The sequence below is a fragment of the Pseudopipra pipra genome, chromosome 5 (assembly GCF_036250125.1).
Source record: "Pseudopipra pipra isolate bDixPip1 chromosome 5, bDixPip1.hap1, whole genome shotgun sequence".
Taxonomy (NCBI): Eukaryota; Metazoa; Chordata; class Aves; order Passeriformes; family Pipridae; genus Pseudopipra; species Pseudopipra pipra.
Genome location: NC_087553.1, coordinates 72,054,962 through 72,074,955, shown reverse-complemented (window position 1 = coordinate 72,074,955; position 19,994 = coordinate 72,054,962). Strand labels below are relative to the sequence as shown.

Here is a 19,994-nt window from a genome sequence, read left to right as displayed (position 1 = left end):
CCAGGGATGGGGCAGCCACAGTTTCTCTGGGCAAACCTGTGCCAGGGCCTCACCACTCTCTGAGTAGAAAAAAATTCTTCCTAACATCTGATTTAAACCTTCTCTCTTTTAGTTTAAAGCTTTTCCCCCTTGAAAGCAAAGACAATTCTCAAAAGACCGTAAATACTGATCTTGGTGCCTCTCTGGTTGTCACTGCTTTAGTATGGGAAAGGGAACATGCTTGTCAACGGGAGGGGGAATGCAGTGTCCTCTGGTCCACCTCACTGAGGATGTACCAGAAGGACGGAGGATTTTCTTCATGAAGTTCCTTTAGCAACTACAGAAAACATGTTGATAATTAATTTTTGATGTTTTCTTCGTACAAGACTCAGCTGGTTGAGTGCAGGTACTTGCTGGAGGGTGAACTCAACCATCATGCTTGATTCTGCTGTGCATGGGGAGGTATCCACTGCTATTAGGGGTGTTTTTGGGTAACAGGGCTGTGGGATGAGCCACAGGTTGTAGGACAGACCCACATTTAGTGAAAGGATAACCCAGGCTGTCTCAATGAGGCTGGGTGACTAAAGGCATCCCTATGCCATAGACAGCCCAATTAAAATATTTGAATCAGGACCCAAGTCCAAATTCAGAGCAGAAATACTTGGATTTCTAGGGGAGGTGTGGCAGCTCTGTGCTACCCAGGAGGCAGGATCAGAGCCATTCATCTGTTCTAGTCTCAGGCTCCAAAAATCCCCTGCTTCAGCTACAGAGGAAACTCTAGGATGGTGCTGGTGACTTTGAAGGAAAACAGTGGAGTTCTAATTGAAACAAATGAAGGGAAGTGTTGTTTAAGATTACACTAACCTGTACCCCTCTCTTCTTCCTTACTTTCCTTTTCTGTGCTTGTTTCATCTTCCACGACTCAATGATGTTTTTTGTTTCCCTTTACTTTTATTGTTCAATTATGTCTTTGTGTATATAAACACTGAGGTGATGTAGAGAAAAAAGGACTCCATGGCTCCTGTTACCAAACATAGAACAGACCCCATCATGTCAGGTACAGTCACTGAGCTGTTCAGGACTCCTGCATTGTCACCAGCACCAGGCACAGAAGAGCTAAAAATAAATTATTTCCTCTATTCACCAGCTCTGCATGTGCTGTGATGTACCAAAGATAAAACTTCTGTGTCTTCTGTGAGGCAGCAAGACTGGGGAAGGAGCAGTTGGATGATGGGGACTCCCAAAACTCGAACTGAAGCAGGTGGTGCTGGAGATCAGACCCTGATGTTTGCTGGTGCCACGGTCCTACGGTAGTGGTGGGGCTCCAGAACGGGACTGAGCCTTCAGCAAACGAATAACCAAACCTGGCAAGCCTATTTACCATGTCATAAAATAAACATTTTGTGGAGGAGGAGACAGGAAAAAAAAAAAAGAAAGAAGAAAAGATGGGTATGGAGGTGCCAAGTTCAGCCATGGCAAAGGAGCATCTCTCGTGAGTACCTGGGCTCCTGCTCATTTCCGTGAGGGTGTTTGGCTTTCAGCCCTCACTGACTGTTATCTCTCAATCTCTGTCACCACAGGAAAGCGTTTCCTGCTTCCCACGTCACTCTCAAACCCCGCAGGCACAGCTGGGAGGGTGCTCAGGCCACAGATGAGCACAATCGTGGTGGTTCGTACCCACCTCTCCCCATCTCCCTCCCCCATCCTCAGTGGGTTTGTTTGGTTTTTAAGCTGAAGACACCCTGCAGAGAGAAGCAGGTGCTTCTTCTTGTGGTTTGCATCAAAAACCCTACAGTCAGCCTAACTTTGGCAGTTACTCAACGTGCTCCTTTACAAACCACTCTTAGGTTTGGCTGCTTTAGCTATACAGGGCCACAGCTGGAGTGCAGAGAGCCTTGCCTCTGGTCAGAGAGGTGTTAAAACCTGGTGATCTTCAGTTACTTAACCAGAACAGGTGATTCAGCGTCCTCCTTCTTTAGTCTGTGCTTTTGGGGTCTCCCTGCATTGGTGTCAAGCACAAACTGCTGCGCCATTGCAAAGGGAACATCCCTATCAGTCATTTAGCATGGGATACTGCCAGCCTTCAAATGTCTAGAAATGCAGTCTCTAGTCTGGATCAGGCCATCCAGACTCCATCAGAATGGACTTGAGTCATGGACACACTCATGTGGGCAGAGTCAGGCCCTCCCAGGACTTGGCTGACCCAGCCTCATTCAGGTATCAAAGGAAGATGTCCTGAGTCACCCTCTAATAGTAACGACATCTGCACATCCCCTCTGAAACCCCTTTGAGATACCAGACCCCACTGACAGACCTGTCACCTTCTGGTAGTGAAAAGGAACATTTTATTCTCTTTTTGGATACCTTTGCACAGTGCCCAATCTTTTCTTTTAGATACTGCTCTATGCAGCAGTTGTTCAAATGTTTGCTGCTCCTGTATATTTATGGGTTGAAATTCCCCTGGGGAACATTCCCCAGGCAGCACAGAACCATTTTAATGGCTTTTCTAAGCACCTCTGTTCTTTGTCCCTATTTAATCACATCAGTGTCCATTTTTCAATTGTACACAACGTTCTATTAAACTGTACAAACAGCACTGGCATTTAAAAAATTCATGTTAACCATTCTAATTAAACATGATGACCAGCTACACAAACTGTGAGCACAGATGCCCCCTGTGTTTCATACAGCACAAACAAGGATTTCATCAGAGTCACTGGACTGAAACTTTCCCAGGGCACTCTGGTCTTCTTGTTGACTTCAGGCACTTCAGCTCTTGTTCCTGCAGGATTTGGTGCCTGCAGCCGCTGTCAGTGATATCACAGCACTGCCTGCAAGGCTGCATTTATCCTGTAGGGAGGTCCAAGTTGACAGCCTGGTCCAGCAGAGTCAGAAAGGCACTTCTGAAGCAAACCTGATTTTGGGATAACTCATCTTCTAGAGCTGCTCTTCTCTGTGGACTGGAGGGCTTGATGCAATGAAGCTCCAAATATTTGCTCTTCAGCTAGAGCCTAACACCAATCTGGGTGACTGCCTAAGTCTAAGCTATTAAAGAATCCTCTTTTTAGGTTTTGACTTAATTTTGACCCAGTATTTAAGTGGTATCTCAGTGACAAGCAGTAACTGGGCAATTCTACAGCTCTCCAACTTCAGAAAAAAGTGCATCTTTATTTAAAATGATCCCATGGCAAAAGGATCACAGAAGAGACTTTTTTTTTAACCCAACTACTTTTCCACAGACTGTAAAGGGATAGAGCACACAGCAAAATGTCATGAGATGAAGGCAAGGGCCACCCTCACCTGATGTGCTGTCCTGCTCTCTGACTGTTGGGTGCAGTTCATTGATCTGTGCCCACGTTGCCAAAGAGTTGGGGTATCATTTAGAGCAACAGAAAGCAAATCAGTCTTTGCAGGGACTGGTTAGTATCTCTCAAGTAAAATACCCCAAACCTGAGCCTGGAACACCAGTTTTATGATGCTTAAACAATGTTTTGAGGAAACGTCTTCCACTTTTCTCATGCAGTTTTAGGATAAAACCCCAGAAATCCCAGTCCAGATTTTGCCCTGATTTTGGCAAGGAGAGTTAAAGCTTAAAACGTGGTTCTTGAGGCATTCTGCAACTTCCCATCCTTCCTGTTCTACTGCTAAATGTAAACCACTGGTTTTCTGTATTGATTTTAGCACTTCCCGTGGCAATGATCCTCCTTTGGGGTTGATTCCTTAGTTCCAGTGCCTCCAATTAAGATGTACGGATATTGGAATGGGCACCTGCAAAGTCTCTTTGTCTCAGGAGAGCAAAATTGAATTCTAACACCTTGTGAACAGTATTTTTAAAGTGTGTAGGGAATAAAATACTTCTTCAAAACTGTGCACACATGCACAATTCTGCACATGTACACGTGTAGGTCAACAAAGCATCCAACCTGAAGTCTTCTCAGGCACCTCCAGGCCTTGAGCAAACCACTTTTCCTTCAGAAGAAGGTGGGTCTAGGTGAGAGTTGCAGAAATGGGCACTGACATCACCAGAAGCTCAAATATATTCATTTTTTTTTTACATAGAAGCCCGTTGGCTGCATGTACAAGTAGTGGGGAACAGGTTTTGGCAGCTCCTCATTTTCAGATGCTCTCAACTTCGATAACATTGGGAAGAGAGAGAAGAGAGACCGAATGATACCACAAAGAAACTTTATCATTAAGGAAGAGTGGCTGGCATCTGCTACAGACTGGACTAAGCTGGAAGCCTCCAGGCATGGTACAAACTTTCACTGAGGTGTGTTTTTCTGGAGGGTTCTTCATAAAAATAACGATGCAGAGTCTTCAGTTGACAAAGTGCTACTCAAACCATTACAGAGAATTCCTTCAGTAAGGCAGATCTCAGGAAAATATTTTCTCCATTTTAGGGTTCACGAAGGAGAAGTTGCTGAACATATTTTGGTCCATGCTGTTGATCAGCGCTCTGTCGGCACAGGACAGTCTAGGTTTTTCATTTAGAAATTCCTTGTCGAAGTTGCTACAGTCACTTGGAGATTTCTTCAAGAAAAGGAAAAAAAAAATGATGTCAAACCACTAATATTGAGATTTTCATTACAATGATACTGGCCCTATCAGGCTTCTTACATGGGCTCAGCTTATCTAGTCAGGAGCTAGTAAATATAAATATCATGTAGGAAGCACTGAGCCTGTGGTCCATGAATTCTGCCAGGCAGGGATGTTAGAGCTTTACAACACATCAGACTAGACCCATCAATTAAATAACACTTGTGAAAGAATGATGCTCTTTTCAAATTAAATTATATTATTGTTATTTATAGGACCTTAATAGTTTAATAGGACAGTTACTAAAAGTCAGGATAATTCTAATTAGCCAACCACCTAGTTACCTGAACTGCTTTCCCTTCTGCAGTGCAATGGAAGATAATCCCTACAGAATGGGGTGAAGTTACATGGTTAAGGCAAGGTGTTATGAGACATCCAGACCCCTGCTCTGGTAACTGTGAATGTGATGGGTAATTTATGGTTTCTCAGGTGTGGACATGCCAGACCTGGGCTTACAGCCATCACAGAGCAGTATTGTGATGATCAGGTCAGGCAGCCCAGCCACTAGAAGTACATAGTCTAGAAGAACATGGGATGGATGGAACTGGAAGAAGATGCATCCTCACCACTCTTGGTTTGAAAGGAGGCTCCATCCTTCTTTCTTCTAAAGCTTCCCAGTTGATTTCCCGGAAAAAGGCGTGCTGGCGGATGTTCCCTCTTGCTCCCAGTCTCCTCTCAGGTTCTCTTACAAAAAGCTAGAATGTTGATTCCATAGGTTAAATTCTGTGCTGATAATGCAAGCATTAAAGAGGGTGGAATATGTAATTATCACGTCAGTGCAATGAGAACAGCCCATAATGGAGAAAATGTGTTTTTTTTTCCCAAAGCAAGGCAATTTCTTGATTGGTATGAAGATGATCACTATCTCTAATCCTGACAGAAGTACAGGTTGACTGTGCAGAAAGATGGCAATGTGTGTCCCAGAAATAGATGTTCAACATCTCAGTCTGCTGTAACCCTTAGTTGACCCGCCTCGTACCTTAGAGATTGCTCTGCAATAAAACTGACCTCTGCTGGTATCTGGAACCCTGTGAGGAGCCATATCATAACTCAGGAGAAAGGGGACATACAGATGGCCTTATGACTTAGGTGAGGTGCAGTTTGAGGTCCACAGAAAAGACAGTGAGTCTCTCTGGTCCTATCACACTGAATTTGTTTTTCTGTGCAACAGCTGAAGATGCACAAACCAAAGATGACAATTCTGGCAAAAAAGACTTTCATTCCCTGTGTGGTTATTCTTACCTTCACCAAAATGTCCTTTGCATCCTTGTCAAGCCAGCGAGGGTAGAAGGGGTTATCCATACGGATAGACTGGAAAAGCTCCTCTTCATCTTGGCCATGGAAAGGGGATTGGCCGATAAGCATCTCATACAGGAGGACACCAAAGGACCACCAGTCAACGGAGGTGTTGTACTTCTGCCCCAGCAGGATCTGCCCAAAAACAGGAGGGACAAAGGCTGAAGGAAAATGTCTGACATGAGTATTTCAGCTTCAGAAGGGCGGCCAGACCATGACCTTCCAACAGCTGCTTTGCACTGAGTGGGATGGCAGAGGTGCTTCCCTCTGCCTGCAGGAGCCAGAACATCTGCCAGAGGTGAAGGGGCTGTGGTTTGAGGAGCTCCAAGTCGCAGCCACATCTGGGAGCCAAAACAGTCCTTCTCACTACAAATAAGGTTGCATGTAACTCTTAAGTTACTTGAACAAATCTTTGGCTACCAGAGACATCTCAAAACATAAAAAGCGAGGCAACTAATTTTTTTTGCCTGCTCTCCAGATTATCCCAGGGGTTCAAATCAGGCTTGTGCTGTCCAAGAAGACAAATGGTTAGGCATTATAATTTTGGAACGGATTCAACTCACAAAAAACTGAATTTTAAATTACAAAAGCTGCAGTGTAAGGGTACTTCAGGACCATCAGTCAGTTGAAATGGTGTGAATCTATCCCAGCGAAATCTTCCCCAGGAAAAACAGGAAATTGGTTGCTGATCTGCCCTCTTGAGACAAACTGAGTTATAAGTAAAGGAATGGGAATTTGCCCTGAGTCAGTCCCTTTGTTTGTGCCTTTCTGTGTCAGCTATAAAGTGGAGGCTACATCCAGTGTGTGGGGGCCAGGAGGGTCAGCTGGAGTCACAACCTCTCCCAGGTCTCAAGGACCACCACCAAGTTCTCAAACTCTCTGGAGAAGCAAAATTATTCTCACCTGCCTTTAGATATCTGTTATGGAGATACCTAGAGCTGAACCATTAGCTCCTTTTACAGCCAAGGAAGGGAATTATTCCAATTTTAGACATCCAGATAAATATCTACCTGCTGTAAAATACAACCCCCTATTTGTCTCCTTTGGTTATCAAGAAGCCTAGAAAACTTGCTCATATATAGATGTTTATAATGCAGATATCTAAAGGGTCATGTGATAACTGCAATGTGGAGGATTATCAGGATTTTAGAGCTGTAGAGGGGAAAAGTTCACTTTAAAGCACAATCTTTAGTCTTTTCAATGAGATGCCTGATACTGTAGCTATGGGATAGGTATCAGTGACAAGTCCTGGTGATGTCTTAGTACCATTGAAAACAACTCTCCAGGTCAGTACAGGTGAAACTGCTGAGAGTTTAAAAATTATCATCTTATTGCCTAAAAATTATGTGTCTTATTGATTTATGCATGCAGTCTTTCTATGGTTATGGAGGGAAAACGGTGATTTAATTGATTTATACACTTGAGGTAGGAAGGGATGACTTGTTTCCTGGGATGTTTGTCCTTCTACAACATTATAAAGTGCCATCTAGTGCTTCATTTTTAGATGAATTTCCTCACATTAGGTGAGAAATATTCCCCTCTGATGTACCCGTGGCATCTAACAAAGCAGGACTTTATCATCAGAAGCATAAATCCAATCTGATGTACAGTGCTCATGACTAACACTTCTGTCTCCAAAGGAGGGGATGCAAAAAGGACAAAAAAGAGATGTGAATATATGATGTAACATATACAAAGAGTTTCACTCAAAACAAACAAACAAAAAAGGAATCAGCAAGACTCTCTAATATATTTCTTGTGAATCATTTACAACAAAATCATCCCAACCTTTCCTTCTGAAAAGACATATTATTTTTGTAAGGTTTTATCTTCTAAAGGATAAAGTGTCTGGAAATTGAAATTAAATGTTTCGTGGAAATCAAAGAAAAGATTTATTAGCTTGGAAATTATCTGGGAAAAAAAGAAATAAACCCAGCAATTTCATTTCTGGTGAAGTCTTTTTTTTTTTTTTGTCAGATATTTTTTGAAATAAAAAAAATTGTTTGACTACTAACCCAAAGCCTCCTTATTCACGTGGCTGTGGCCAAGGTGCTGGGGCTGTAACAAATTACAGTGGTAGCAGCTGCAGTAAAATACTGACAAAGAATCCAGCACTCCTGCCTCTGGCAGGAGAGATGATCCATAAACTCTAGAATTGCTTTCAACTCAGAGGTAAAATGTTTTTATATGCACTCGTTGAATCTCTAAAATAAACGATGGTGCAGAAACAAAACTCTGAGCTATTTTAGTTTTTCTCTTTTCTATAAAGCAAAACCACAGATAATGGATCAACACTTGGCTCCCTTTTTATTCTTTAGGATAGAAAAATAGCTCTTTTTTTCTTAAATAAAAGCATATTGAAGTGGAATAAAACCCAATTGCAGCTTGATTGCAGAGCACACTTACACCTGATCTTAGGCAATAGAAATCCAATTGATTTGAAGAGACCCTTGAGTTTCAGCAGTGGTGTAACCTAGGCCAGAATTGAGCCCTGAGTGCACAGTAGAGGATTAATGAATTATAGTAGAGTGAAAAAAAAAAACACCGAAGGCTTTGAAAGCTATTTGGAAAGTACCAATATCCATCATGACAACAGTAAAATTACGAAATGGGATCTTGAAAGGCAAATAAATGGATTTCAGATCAATGTCAGACATGGATGACTTGTAGGTTTTTCTCTGAGATGAAAAATGTTTCTTTGGCCCCAATTTTGCCACCTAATTAGTCAAAGCCTCTCCACAGTAAGATCTGTTATTGTGGGAAGTCACCTGGTTAAGGGTACTTTCTCCTTTCTGGGGGGACCTAGTTCAAAATACTGAAATTAAAAAACAACAACAACAAACCAAAACCAACACAAAACAAAACAAACTAAAAAAAAAAAACCCAAACAAACAGAAACCGAAACCAAAACAACAACAACAAAAAAGCCCAACCCAAGTTTCCCTCTGGTTAAAAATGGAAAGAAATAAGGGAAAGGGCACAATCAGCATTCCTCATGCTGTTTCTGTCCCTGAATTGCAGGACCTACATCTTGGAGCTTCTCCTACCATGGCCCAAACTGAATTTCTATTAACTATTCTGTTTCTTGGGTTAAGAAAAGCATCACTTGTTTTCCATTCCCATTTGCACAAAAAAATGAATTAACTGCAAAAATATTCAATTCCAGACAGGAATGTAGAGTCTGGGTCAAACTGAAGTCCAGTTTCTCGCCTGGAACTGCTTAAACCCAGGTTATTTCTCTTTGCAGCCTCCACCACCGACCAACAGTCGTGTCCTAAGACATGTTACTCTGTCCCACAGCAGCCTGATGACCCCCTTGAACCCCACACCCACCTCAGGAGCAATATAGTCAGGAGTCCCACAGAAAGTGCTTGTTTTTGCATCTCCAAACATGTTCTCCTTGCACATCCCAAAATCAGCAATTTTGATGTGCCCCTCATTGTCCAGGAGGACGTTGTCCAGCTTCAAGTCTCTGCAGGGAAAGAGAAGGAAGACCCCCCTTTAAAGTGTTCCAGAGACACACAAGTCATTTTAGTTATTTTAGCCTACAAAGGAAGGCTGAGGGATGAATGAAAAGCTGCTCTCTGGGAGTTAAGGATCTCTTAATTTCTCTTGTCCCAGCACTGATTTACTTGCTGGAAAAGACATAGAATCATGGAATCACAGACTGGTTTGAGTTGGAAAGGACCTTAAAGATCATCTTGTTCCACTCCCCTGCCATGGGCAGGGACACCTTACACTAGATCAAGTTAGTCCAAGTACCATCCAGACTGGCCTCAAACACTTCCAGGGATCACATCACCCAAGACCCCTTCTAAAAGCTGCCTCCTTCAAGGATGCAAAATGGAAAAGCTAAGAAGGGCTTTGTGCCAACTGGTGCTCCTGCCCTAGCACAGCCTGGAAAAGGGGAGTAAGAAGTGACCAGATAATTCCCACTTTCTCCTTCCCTGGGAGTGTCAATATTCTCTCTGAAGCTACTGCCAGATCTCCCTCCCAGTGCAGGCTCTACAGATGTTGGAAGAGACAAGGACACACAAGCCCTGCATGGCTCGCAGAGGGTCAGAATAATCACAGACATCAGTGGAACACCCAGCACCTTTTCACTGCTGGGCTGCACCATCTGAACCCCAGGGGTTTACAAAGCCCTTCACACACATCTGCCAGGCTGCTGTCTGAGGTTCCAGGCTCTGAGCTCCCCTGGGAAGCAGAGTCCAGAGAGAGGAAGAAAACAGAAATGCACAGGAAGGAAATGAAAGCCAGTGAGCCGATGAATCATGACCACTGATGGAAAACAATGAGGTCCTCACATGAGAACAAACTCTGAAAGGAGAGAAAAGCTTGCAAAGAAGGAAAGAAAAAGACAGAAAGAAAGGAAGGCTGGCATGGCTTCTGTGTTAATTTTTTTTATATCTTACCTAAAAGTTTTGCTTTTCATTGAGGTAATGACCTGGGGAGATGTTTGGATCAGTGATGCTGCACTTAATGTGGGAGGTAGGTAGAGTTTGGGTCAGCTGGTCTATGAGCACGTGCATTCCTGCACGTCCTGTCTTGTGCTATAGTCACTGCTCCTTCTCAGGGCTCCCAAAGCACCCAGACACATTTATTTGTACTCATAACTTAGGATATAATTGTTCTTTTTCAACCTCTGCTAATTCACAGCCTACACACATTTTGGCCAATAGGCCAAGTCGGGTGGGGCCTGATCTAGTGGGTGGCATCCCTGTCCATGGTGAGGGGGTTGGAACTAGACGATCTTTAAGGTCCCTTCCAACCCAAATCACTCTGTGATTCTATGATTTTCCACAACTCAGGCAAGAGTCCTAAGAGTGAGGCTACCCTATGGCCACCCTCCTGATGACAACTGTTTAAGAGTGTGGGTTTTTTTTCAGAAATGGCTTTGAATCCTTCAAAGAAGGTGATTTCTAATGCATGATGCTCTTGAGATGATTGCCTGCAACTGCAGGAAAGATGAGTGTTCAGCCTCCCTCTGTGCAAAGCTCCTTGTCTTGCTTTGTCCAGGTCCTAATCAGGGTGGTGGACATCGAGGTGTTTACACACTAAATTGTTGTCATGGGGCAATTGTTTCTTGCTGCCAGAATATGGCCCAAGACAAAATGGGAGTCATCAATCAAAGAGAAATATAGAGACAAGCGAGACATTTGCCTTCCAAGTGGCAGACACTCATGTTGTCACAATTTCCAGCTGGAATGACTTATTTTAGTTACACCACTGAGATCAATCTTGGGCTGCCAGCACTGCTTTTATTTATCTGGTAGATCGAAGCAAAGCAAAAAACCCATCACCTACAGTTTGCTTTCATTATTTTGATGAGTCACAAACTCATTGGCTCCAGGGACTGGAGTTTCTGCCAAAAACGCTTCAGCTCATTCATTAAAATTTAAGCCAACGTTTCCAAACGTGGGTGCATGAGACAGAACAGCTGGATTCATTATTCTTACGACATTACAAGTGATGTAGTTTCAAAAATGATTTTTGTTCACTTTCCTAAGTGCTTAGTTCTCTCTGACAGAGATACTGATGACTGTGAGTTCTCAACTGACCTCGTTGTCATTGTCTTCAGTGAAAGAAGGAAAAGGGAGTAGGAGTCATTAAACCTTTTCTCACAAGGGTTGATTCTCAAAGCAATATTACAGTGACTCCTTGGAATGAGATATTTCTTCCTAACCCCATGCTCCCCAATGCCCAGATATCCCAAGTTTCTCACATTTCCCAAGGTTCCAAACTCCGAACACCCCTCTCCTTTCAGGAGGAAACAGGTCCTAAACCCTGACACAGCACCGGTGCAGTGATTCTGAGTAAAAATGTGAATTATAAATAAAATTTGGACATTACAGTCCTGCCATAAACTCACCATGTCCTGCAGATATTTTTTTAATCAGCTTTTCTGAAAAGACTGAGTAAAAACTACAGGCATGGCAAAGTGGTTTGGGCACTTCGGAAAATTTTTCCCTTCAGTCATTCAGAATAATAATTAGAGCCAGAAACCTGCTGAGACCCCAGAGATCATCTTAGATTAATGCCACTGGTATTGATCTCATGTTTATGCAACCACCATCACTGGTCAATAAAGACTATAAATGGCTCCCACGTAAGTACTAACAAGAATCAAAGAGAGTGTTTTAAAGGGGGAATGGATTGTAAACAAGCCATTCACTTTTCAGCTTTTGTTCTGATGTTCACACTACATGACAAACATTGCAATATGCTCATTTTGGGTTCAGCAGACATCGTTGTTGTGGTGAGCTTTCTTATTTGTTTGTGACAAGCTATTTGTTTCCTGCTTTTACAGAAGGCTGCAATGCAGTAACTGAATTTTGCCATGAAGATGAGTTTGACTAGAGCTCCCCAGAAATTCAGTTCCTCCTTTTGGCCATGGGAAATAAGACTGTGGCCTTATTTCTGGTAGAAATGGGCACTTCTTGTACACACTCCAACACAGGTTTGACAAACCCAAAAATGCCCACTCTTCTCTGCTTACTACAAGAAGAACTTGACAGCCAACTCACTCATGATGGTAGGTGAGATGAATCCCATGTCCTCGTGGACAGCACACCTGCTAATAATCCAAAATTAAGATATATCACTGTTTCCCTGCTGTTGTTACTTGAGCTGAGCTTGTCACCACTGTCCCAGGGTAATCAGCACAACAGACATTTCAAAGTTCTCATGTCTGACTTGACCTTATATACCTTGATGTGTTGAAAGCTTAAACAGGGTGCCTATACTGGGTGATTGTTGTAAATGTATGCAAGACCTTGTTTTAATGTCAACTGAAACAGGACTGGATTCTGAAAAAATGCCTCAAAAATGTTTTTTAACTCTATCTCTTCAAAATAGAGTGCCCAGATTCTGTAAAAGGGAAATCTGCATAGAAAAGCAATGCCAGTAAGTACATTCAAGAAACAGGCTCTCTGTTGCCATTAGTGCTTGCAAGGAAAGCAGAAAAGGTTTAGCATATTAGCATATTATTTACATTACAGAGTAAAATTACCTGTATATTATGCCCTTGGAATGGAGGAACTGAAGCCCACAAATTATTTCAGCAGCATAAAACCTGAGTGAGAGAAGGCACAAGTTAGAATGGATTCTTCCCAAAAGTGTTTTCAGTTAGACCCAAAAAGAGGGAAATTTTGTCTCCACAAGAACCAAAATTTCATTAGCTTCTCAGAAGGTTTGGAGTGTCTCTAGAAGGTTTGGGGTGACTGTGTTTTACTGATGGATGATGTGAGATGCCCAAAAGCGTGCCACACAGCTAGCAGCCTAATTCCCACTGAAACCACTTTGGGCAATGGTAGGGATGTGGAGCCTACTTATCTTCAGGGATTTGGAAGCCACACTGCATGGCTAGATGCATTTTTCTCTAAGTAACTTATTCTGAGAATGGTTTCTTCAGGGCCAAAGAATGTCTCCAGATCAGCTGTGGAGCAAAAACACCACCAGCTCCTACTGCCCACTCTGCCTTGCCTCAAAATATGATCCCTGTAACAAGAAAGGCAGACGTGTCTGTACTTCTCCCTTATTTACATATTTAAAGTAAATCAATGAGTTATAGTGATCAGAGAAAAATAAAATGGTTTGGAATGGACCTTAAAGACCATTTAGTTCCACCCCTTGCCATGGGCAGGGACACTTTCCACGAGACTACGTTGCTCCAAGCCTCACCCAACCTGGTCTTGGACACTCCAGGGATGGGGCAGCCACAGCTTCTCTGGGCAACCTGTGTCAGTGCTTCACCACCCTCACAGTAAAGAATGTTTTTCCTAATATCTGATGTAAACCTGCCCTCTTTCAGTTTAAAGGCATTCCTCCTTTTTTTATCCCTACATGCTGCACTGGAGTGCAAACTGCCAACTACAGTGAATGCCTCAGACCTCAGAAGAGCAGCTTTGATTTGCCACAGTCAGTAGCTGCTGCAAAAGCATTGGGACAGCAATGGGGCAGGCAGGTGGGCATCTGACAGAATCCTTGGCTTGTTAGGTTGCCCTCTTCCCTGCTCAGATTTATGACTTGCCTTTCATTGACTCACAGAATGATTTAGGTTGGAAAAGACCTCTAAGATCATTGAGTCCAACCATTCCTCCAGCACTGCCAAGGCCACCACTAAACCACGTCCCCAAGTGCCACATCCTTGCGTTTTTTGAACACTTCCAGGGGTGGTGATTCCACCACTTCCCTGGGCAACCTGCTCCAGTGACTGACCACCCATTCAGTGAAGAATTTTTTCCTAATTTTGACAGCTTGTCCATTATATGAACTAGCAGCTTGGTGACCTTTCTCTGGAGTTTTTTTCTAATTTGAGGCCTTTGTTCTCCACACATTTTACCCAAAGGACATCACCACATCCTGCTGCAAAGAGGTAGCATCAGTGTGAAAAATGAAAATGCCCTCCCAGAAGGCAATGCAACCAGAGAATCATATTTCCCTACAGTGTGGCACAGCTCTGCTCGCTCAGTCTTCAATGCATTGGTCCTTAATTCTGAATATTCAAATGTTTTTGAAAAAAAAATCATCAAACATTTATTTAAATGACACTCTGGGGTTTTTTTTAATTAAATTATTACATAAAAATTAATCCCTATAGTGGTTTCAATATTGACTTTCAAAATACCTATTGTTTGCAGAAGGATTAAAAGCACATTTCATTTTTTCTAATTCTTCTATTTGCTTTAATCAAGGCTAAATAAATTTTTAATTCTCTGTTGGTATATTAATTTTTTGTTTAAATTTACCTTTTGTACTTCTGATAGGTTTTATCTCTTTCCTCCCACCCCCTTGAACTTTAAAGGGAAAAAGGGAAAATCCCATTACTTCTAACAAATAACAGCTTCACCTCTGATCACTGGACTGGGAACTTCAGCTTAAGCAGGTCCTGCAGCTTGGCTACAGGCCACCCAGTGCTGTAAAGAACAAGATATTTGGTTCCACAGACAGCTGAAAATGCATTTCTTGGATTTCTTTGATGGTGGTAAATCTGGAGCAGAGGTTGGGTCCACGATGTCATTATTGGGACCTCTGATTATGGGCTGAGCAAGAACTCAAGGAGTGCAACAGAGAGACCCCAGGGCTGCTGTAATTCACAGCAGACAGTTGTAGGTTGTTTTAACACGATCCTCATCCATAGAAAATGTAAGTAAAACCCTGAGATTAGCTCAGTTGGTTAGAGCATGGTGCTAATAACACCAAGATTTTGGGTTTGATCCCCATACAGGCCATTCACTTAAGAGTTGGACTCGATGGTCATTGTGGGTCCTTCCAACTCCGGATATTCTGTGATTCTGATTCTGAAGATCTGAGGCAGGTTTGGGGCTGTTTATATACAGTGGACACACCTCCAGAGGTGAAGTCACAGCTGGACTGGTTAGTGCATCTGAAGCCCTGATCTGAGTGAGGGACTGAAGCCTGGGAAGGGGACTAATCCATCAAGAAGGGCAGCCTAAGGGACAGCTTCCCTCCAGCTCAGCTCTTGGCTCAGAACAAACCTGTGTGGGACTGTGCTGAGGACAGTGCAAAACACAGGAGCCAGGTCACAGGCTAGAAGGAGATTCCTGGTTTGCAGGTTAAAGATTAAGACTGTAGGCAGACACAAAGCTGATGAGGGTGTAGCAGCATCTGTAACACTTCCAGACAGAAAAACCGTCCTGGTTGACCAAGAGTGTAAAGTAAGTTCACATCTGACTAAAATCAACTGTGTGAATGGGCTCCAAAAGCCTTCTGTGGGAGGGGAAAGAGGACAGAGGGAGGAAGTGATTTGCTCTAAGTCCTTCCCTGAGGAGGGCTGACAACTTGCATGTCTATTTTGTTCAGTTTGGAGAGAGCTGGGATAGAGAGTGATTTGGTTTCCAGCACAAGCGTTATCCTCACTTTGCAGCTGGGTAAGGTGAAGAGAGGTCAAATGATTTGCCCAATGTCCTCTACAGGACAAAAGCAGAGCTGGGAATAAAATCAAGTTCCCACGTGTCTGCTGCCTTTGCTTCTCTCACGTGGGCAACCTGCAAGCCCAGAGGCAATAATAATAACAATAACAACAATAATAATAACAATATCTTACGTTGCTCTTGGAAGGTCAAACTTATGGCAACTCTGGATGTGGAACATAAGGTCTCCTCCATTGAGGTATTCCATCACAAAAAAGAGGTTTTCCTAGAGAATGAGACAAAATGAGAATAAATAAGGGCGGAGGAAAGGGCAAAGTAAAAGTATAAAAAAAACCTGAACAACAAACCCCTTACAAAGCACTCAAAAAGAGGAAGGAAAAGATTACTGTGAGGGTTTTGGAAAGAAAGCAGTTTCTTTTTTAGATTCCTCATTTCTCCTCTTTGTTTCCTAAGCCCATACTCACTCTCTCTGCTCTGATTTGTATAAACACCATTAGCAAACATTGCAAATCCACTTAACAACCAGCTGATGCTGTTAATTTTTACCAGCAGACCTCCAGGCACACTAGAAGGGGATGAGTAACTCTACAGTGCCTGTATAACAGAAGGACAGATGGATAAGTTTCCTAGAGGGACTAGTAGAAGAGGCAAAAGTCAATACTAGGTCTCTTCTGGTCCCCATCCCAGAGCATTATCCATCCAGTGGAGTGATCTCAAGCTGTTGCCACCCGAATTCCTGCACATCTTCTGTGGAGGCACAAGAGTCTGACTTTTTCAAGTTCTCAGAGAAATTGGCCAGATGCAGCAATTTGTTTTAAGCACATGCCTGAAAGCTGCTCTATTGAACAGGGCAAGATGTAACTTGCTGGTGGGAAGATTCATGAATTAGTCATATTTCTGGATACCCATTGAGTGCCTGTATGTCAGAGAAGCCTGGAAGAACATCCAGTCTTTGTCTCCAGTTGAATGCAATCATCAGCTGCTTGACGAGGGCAGTGGAAAGCCCTCCTCCTGCTACATAAAAATAATGGAATTGAATATTGGATAACGAACAGAACTGATCACCAAGGTTTCCTTTTCAATCCTTGATGTAGAATCATAGAGCCACAGAATGGTTTGGGTTGAAAGAGACCTCAAAGACCACTCAGTTCCAACTCCTTGCCATGAGCAGGGACACCTTCCACTAGAGCAGGTTGCTCATGTACATGACACTGATCCTCTCACAGCTTCACCAGCTAAAACTTCACCACCAGACCCCTGCAGAAGGTGGAAGCTGGTTGAGACTGATCCCTTCCATGCTGAATTGTACCTACAAAGCAGGAGGGGCACCTTTTCCTTGAAGAAGAGTATCCATGCACTGAGTTACGCCCTCAGTCCAAACTTCTGTTTTTGTAATCTCACCTTTTGTGCATAAATGTAGGAATAAAATAAAATGGATGCAGTATTTTTATTTCTCAAAAGCCTCCCTCTGTTCCCTACACACCTGAAGTCAGTCATCTCTAGGCTGTGCTATAAAGTTTATGAATACCTTCCCTGTGTTGGCTATTGTCCATCACATTTTTTTTGGGCGGGGGGGAATAGAGTTCTTTTCACTTATATTTTTAACAGTTGAAGATTTTTATCCATAAGATCTAATATAAGTATCTCTGGCAGCCAGCCAAGAGCTGGCTATTTTAAAAAACCCCAACAGTGCTTGTTCCTTTCAAACAACAGCTGTCTGCTCTAATTTGTGAAATTTCTTTAGCCAGATCCTTTTAATTACAGCACTCTTATTTAAACGGATGTCTCATTGGAAACCCCACCTGTCATCCAACAAGCACAAGGCCAGATTTGGCCTCCTGGGGAAAGAATACAAATTTTATCACTAAACCAAATGGGTGCAGGTTTTCAGTTTAAAGGTCCTGGATCTGTAGAGGGCTATGCACGTAAATCAGTTTAAGCAAGTAAAAGGGCCAAATGGAGATGGGTAATTTAGTGGAGAAATGCATAAATCTTGGAAACAATGCGAGCTCAGGAACCCTTTAAGGAAAATACTGAAACAGATGCTCTTTGTGAAGGCACACAGGGAGGTGATGAGGTTTGGCCACCAACACACCAGCAGCCACATGTGTCACACTGGGATAGAACAAACCTGATGGGTCCTCAAATGGGCCAGATTCAGCTTTAGTGGTCTGGGAAGCAGAAAACCCTTGGGTTTCCCTGGAAAGTCCACTACTTTTGGCTACACCTTACCACGCATCTTTAAGTGCAAGCTGAAGCCCAAGTTTATTCAGCAGAACAAGCAATCGTGCTCTGTTTGCTCATGGATTTGAGCAACCATCTGATGTGCCTATTTAATTGAATCAGGGACTCTAACTTGAAACTGGGGACTTTGTCAGCACCCTTCTGCCAGCCTAGGAAAGAGGTTGCCCACCTCTCAGATTAATTCACATCCAAATATATGAACTCTGTTGCTCAACTGCCTTAAGCTGTAAAGCTGCAGACACAAACTCAGGCATGATTAGTACTGCAGTCTGAGGCCTACTAGGTGCTGTAGAGTGGTACATAAACACTGTTGGAAAGAGAGATGGCATCACTCTGACTTTTTTGCTCTGGGGCTTCTTGCAAAGGGCAGTTGTCTGGAATGGGTCATGGAGAAGAACTGCTTGAGATCAGCCCTAAGTGCGTCATTATGAGTAGGAAGGTGTAATCAAGCAGGGAAAACTGCAACAAGTTATTGGAGTCAGCTTCCAAAGCCTGAGATCTACAGAGCCACAGAACACACTAAAAATGGGAAGTGGCAAGACCCATACTTGAAACCACTGAAAACTCAACAGTGTTGCTCAACAGAGGTTAAAGGGTTAGAGTGGCACAGGGGACGTGTTTGCAGACAGGCTCCAACCTAAACTTCCTCTTGTCCCGGGAAAGCTGTCTGATGGCTCCTGCCAGGCTCTGAAGTCTGTCAGCACCTGGGGCACGTCAGAGGGGGTTAAGTGGGTATTATGTAGTTGAAAATGCCCCTGCTCATTCTAGGGGGGTTGGATTAGATGACCTTTAAAGGTCCCTTCTAAACCAAACCATTCTATGATTCCATGATTCTCAGACATGGCAGCTGGGATGGCATGACTGGAATGCCAAACAAACAGGAATGTTGCTCCTCAGTGGTGAGACTTACAAAGCTCTGAAGGAGGCTTGGAAAGAGTTCCCTGCCTCTCTCCCTTGCAGACGTGTGATAGGTGACATCCTGACCACCTGTGGGAGCATCCTCAGGTAGCAAATTCTCAAGGCAAACTTCTGGCCATGGTTCCAGACTCACACAGCAGAACGGAAAAAGTCTGGTCTCTCAGCAGAGCTTGGGACCATCTTTTACAGCCACAGAGCTCGAGGAGGACTAGAAAGGCACTTCCTGCATTCAGGGATGGATATTGTCCCAGGGTAGTTATAGAAACATAGAATCATAGAAATCCTGAGTACCCATAAGGTCATTGATGTCCAACTCCTGTCTCTGCACAGGATAACCTCAGGAATCCCACTGTGTGCCTGTGTGCCGCTTCTTAAACTAATTGGCACATCCATGTGGATAAGAACATCCGTATATCAGCCATACTCTACTTCCAGACCATCTTCCAGGGGCCTTCTCCATTGCAGCACAGGGAACATGACAAACCTTTGTGTGGGAGGATGAAGTGTTGCTCCTGCAGCAGCAGAACCACACAACATGATGTTGTACAACACACAGACATGGACGTGCAAAAAAATAATGCAGTTCCTTCGTCTAGTCAATCCTGCCAGGTGCTGAAAGCTTTGATTACTGCAAGAACTCAATTCCCTGCCCCATCAGCCCCTCAGCACCTGTGCTGAGCTGAGCTCCTCTCCACAGAGCCACCTGTTCCCTCACTCTCCAGGACATGGCAGGGATGGAGTCAATCCAACCTGCTTCTGTTCTGCATTCAACTGCTGTGAGAATGAATAGTCACTATCAGAGATGCTTCCAGCTTTATAAACAATGAGTAGAAAGCAGGCAGTATTTAAATTGATCTTTTGAAGGTACATCCTTTAACAGGCTCTTAAAATCCTCAAACCAGCTGGGAGCCCTCCAGAGCACTTTTCTGCGGAGATTTTCAGATTTTGTTTTCTTCGCATTTGAAAGCACTTGCATCCATACAAATACACAATTTAACACGATTTACTGAATAGAGAAAATTCTTCTTCCCAGGGCTTCCAGGAGGTTGAGTATCAGAATAATTA

General features: G+C 43.3%; 1 protein-coding gene across 4 annotated transcripts in view; it reads right to left on the bottom strand.

Annotated features, from left to right (window-relative positions):
- Nucleotides 1–2,307: 2,307 nt before the first annotated feature.
- PRKCQ (protein kinase C theta) overlaps nt 2,308–19,994 on the bottom strand; it is a 60,255-nt gene continuing 42,568 nt past the window's right edge. For all 4 annotated transcript variants that reach the window (XM_064656555.1, XM_064656553.1, XM_064656554.1 and 1 more), the window contains 6 exons: nt 15,941–16,032; nt 12,884–12,946; nt 9,205–9,343; nt 5,818–6,006; nt 5,142–5,270; nt 2,308–4,509 (listed from right to left, as the gene is read on the bottom strand). In XM_064656555.1, the coding sequence (XP_064512625.1) occupies nt 4,354–4,509; nt 5,142–5,270; nt 5,818–6,006; nt 9,205–9,343; nt 12,884–12,946; nt 15,941–16,032 (768 nt within the window). In that variant the 3' untranslated portion in view covers nt 2,308–4,353. The remainder of the gene's footprint in view (nt 4,510–5,141; nt 5,271–5,817; nt 6,007–9,204; nt 9,344–12,883; nt 12,947–15,940; nt 16,033–19,994) is intronic.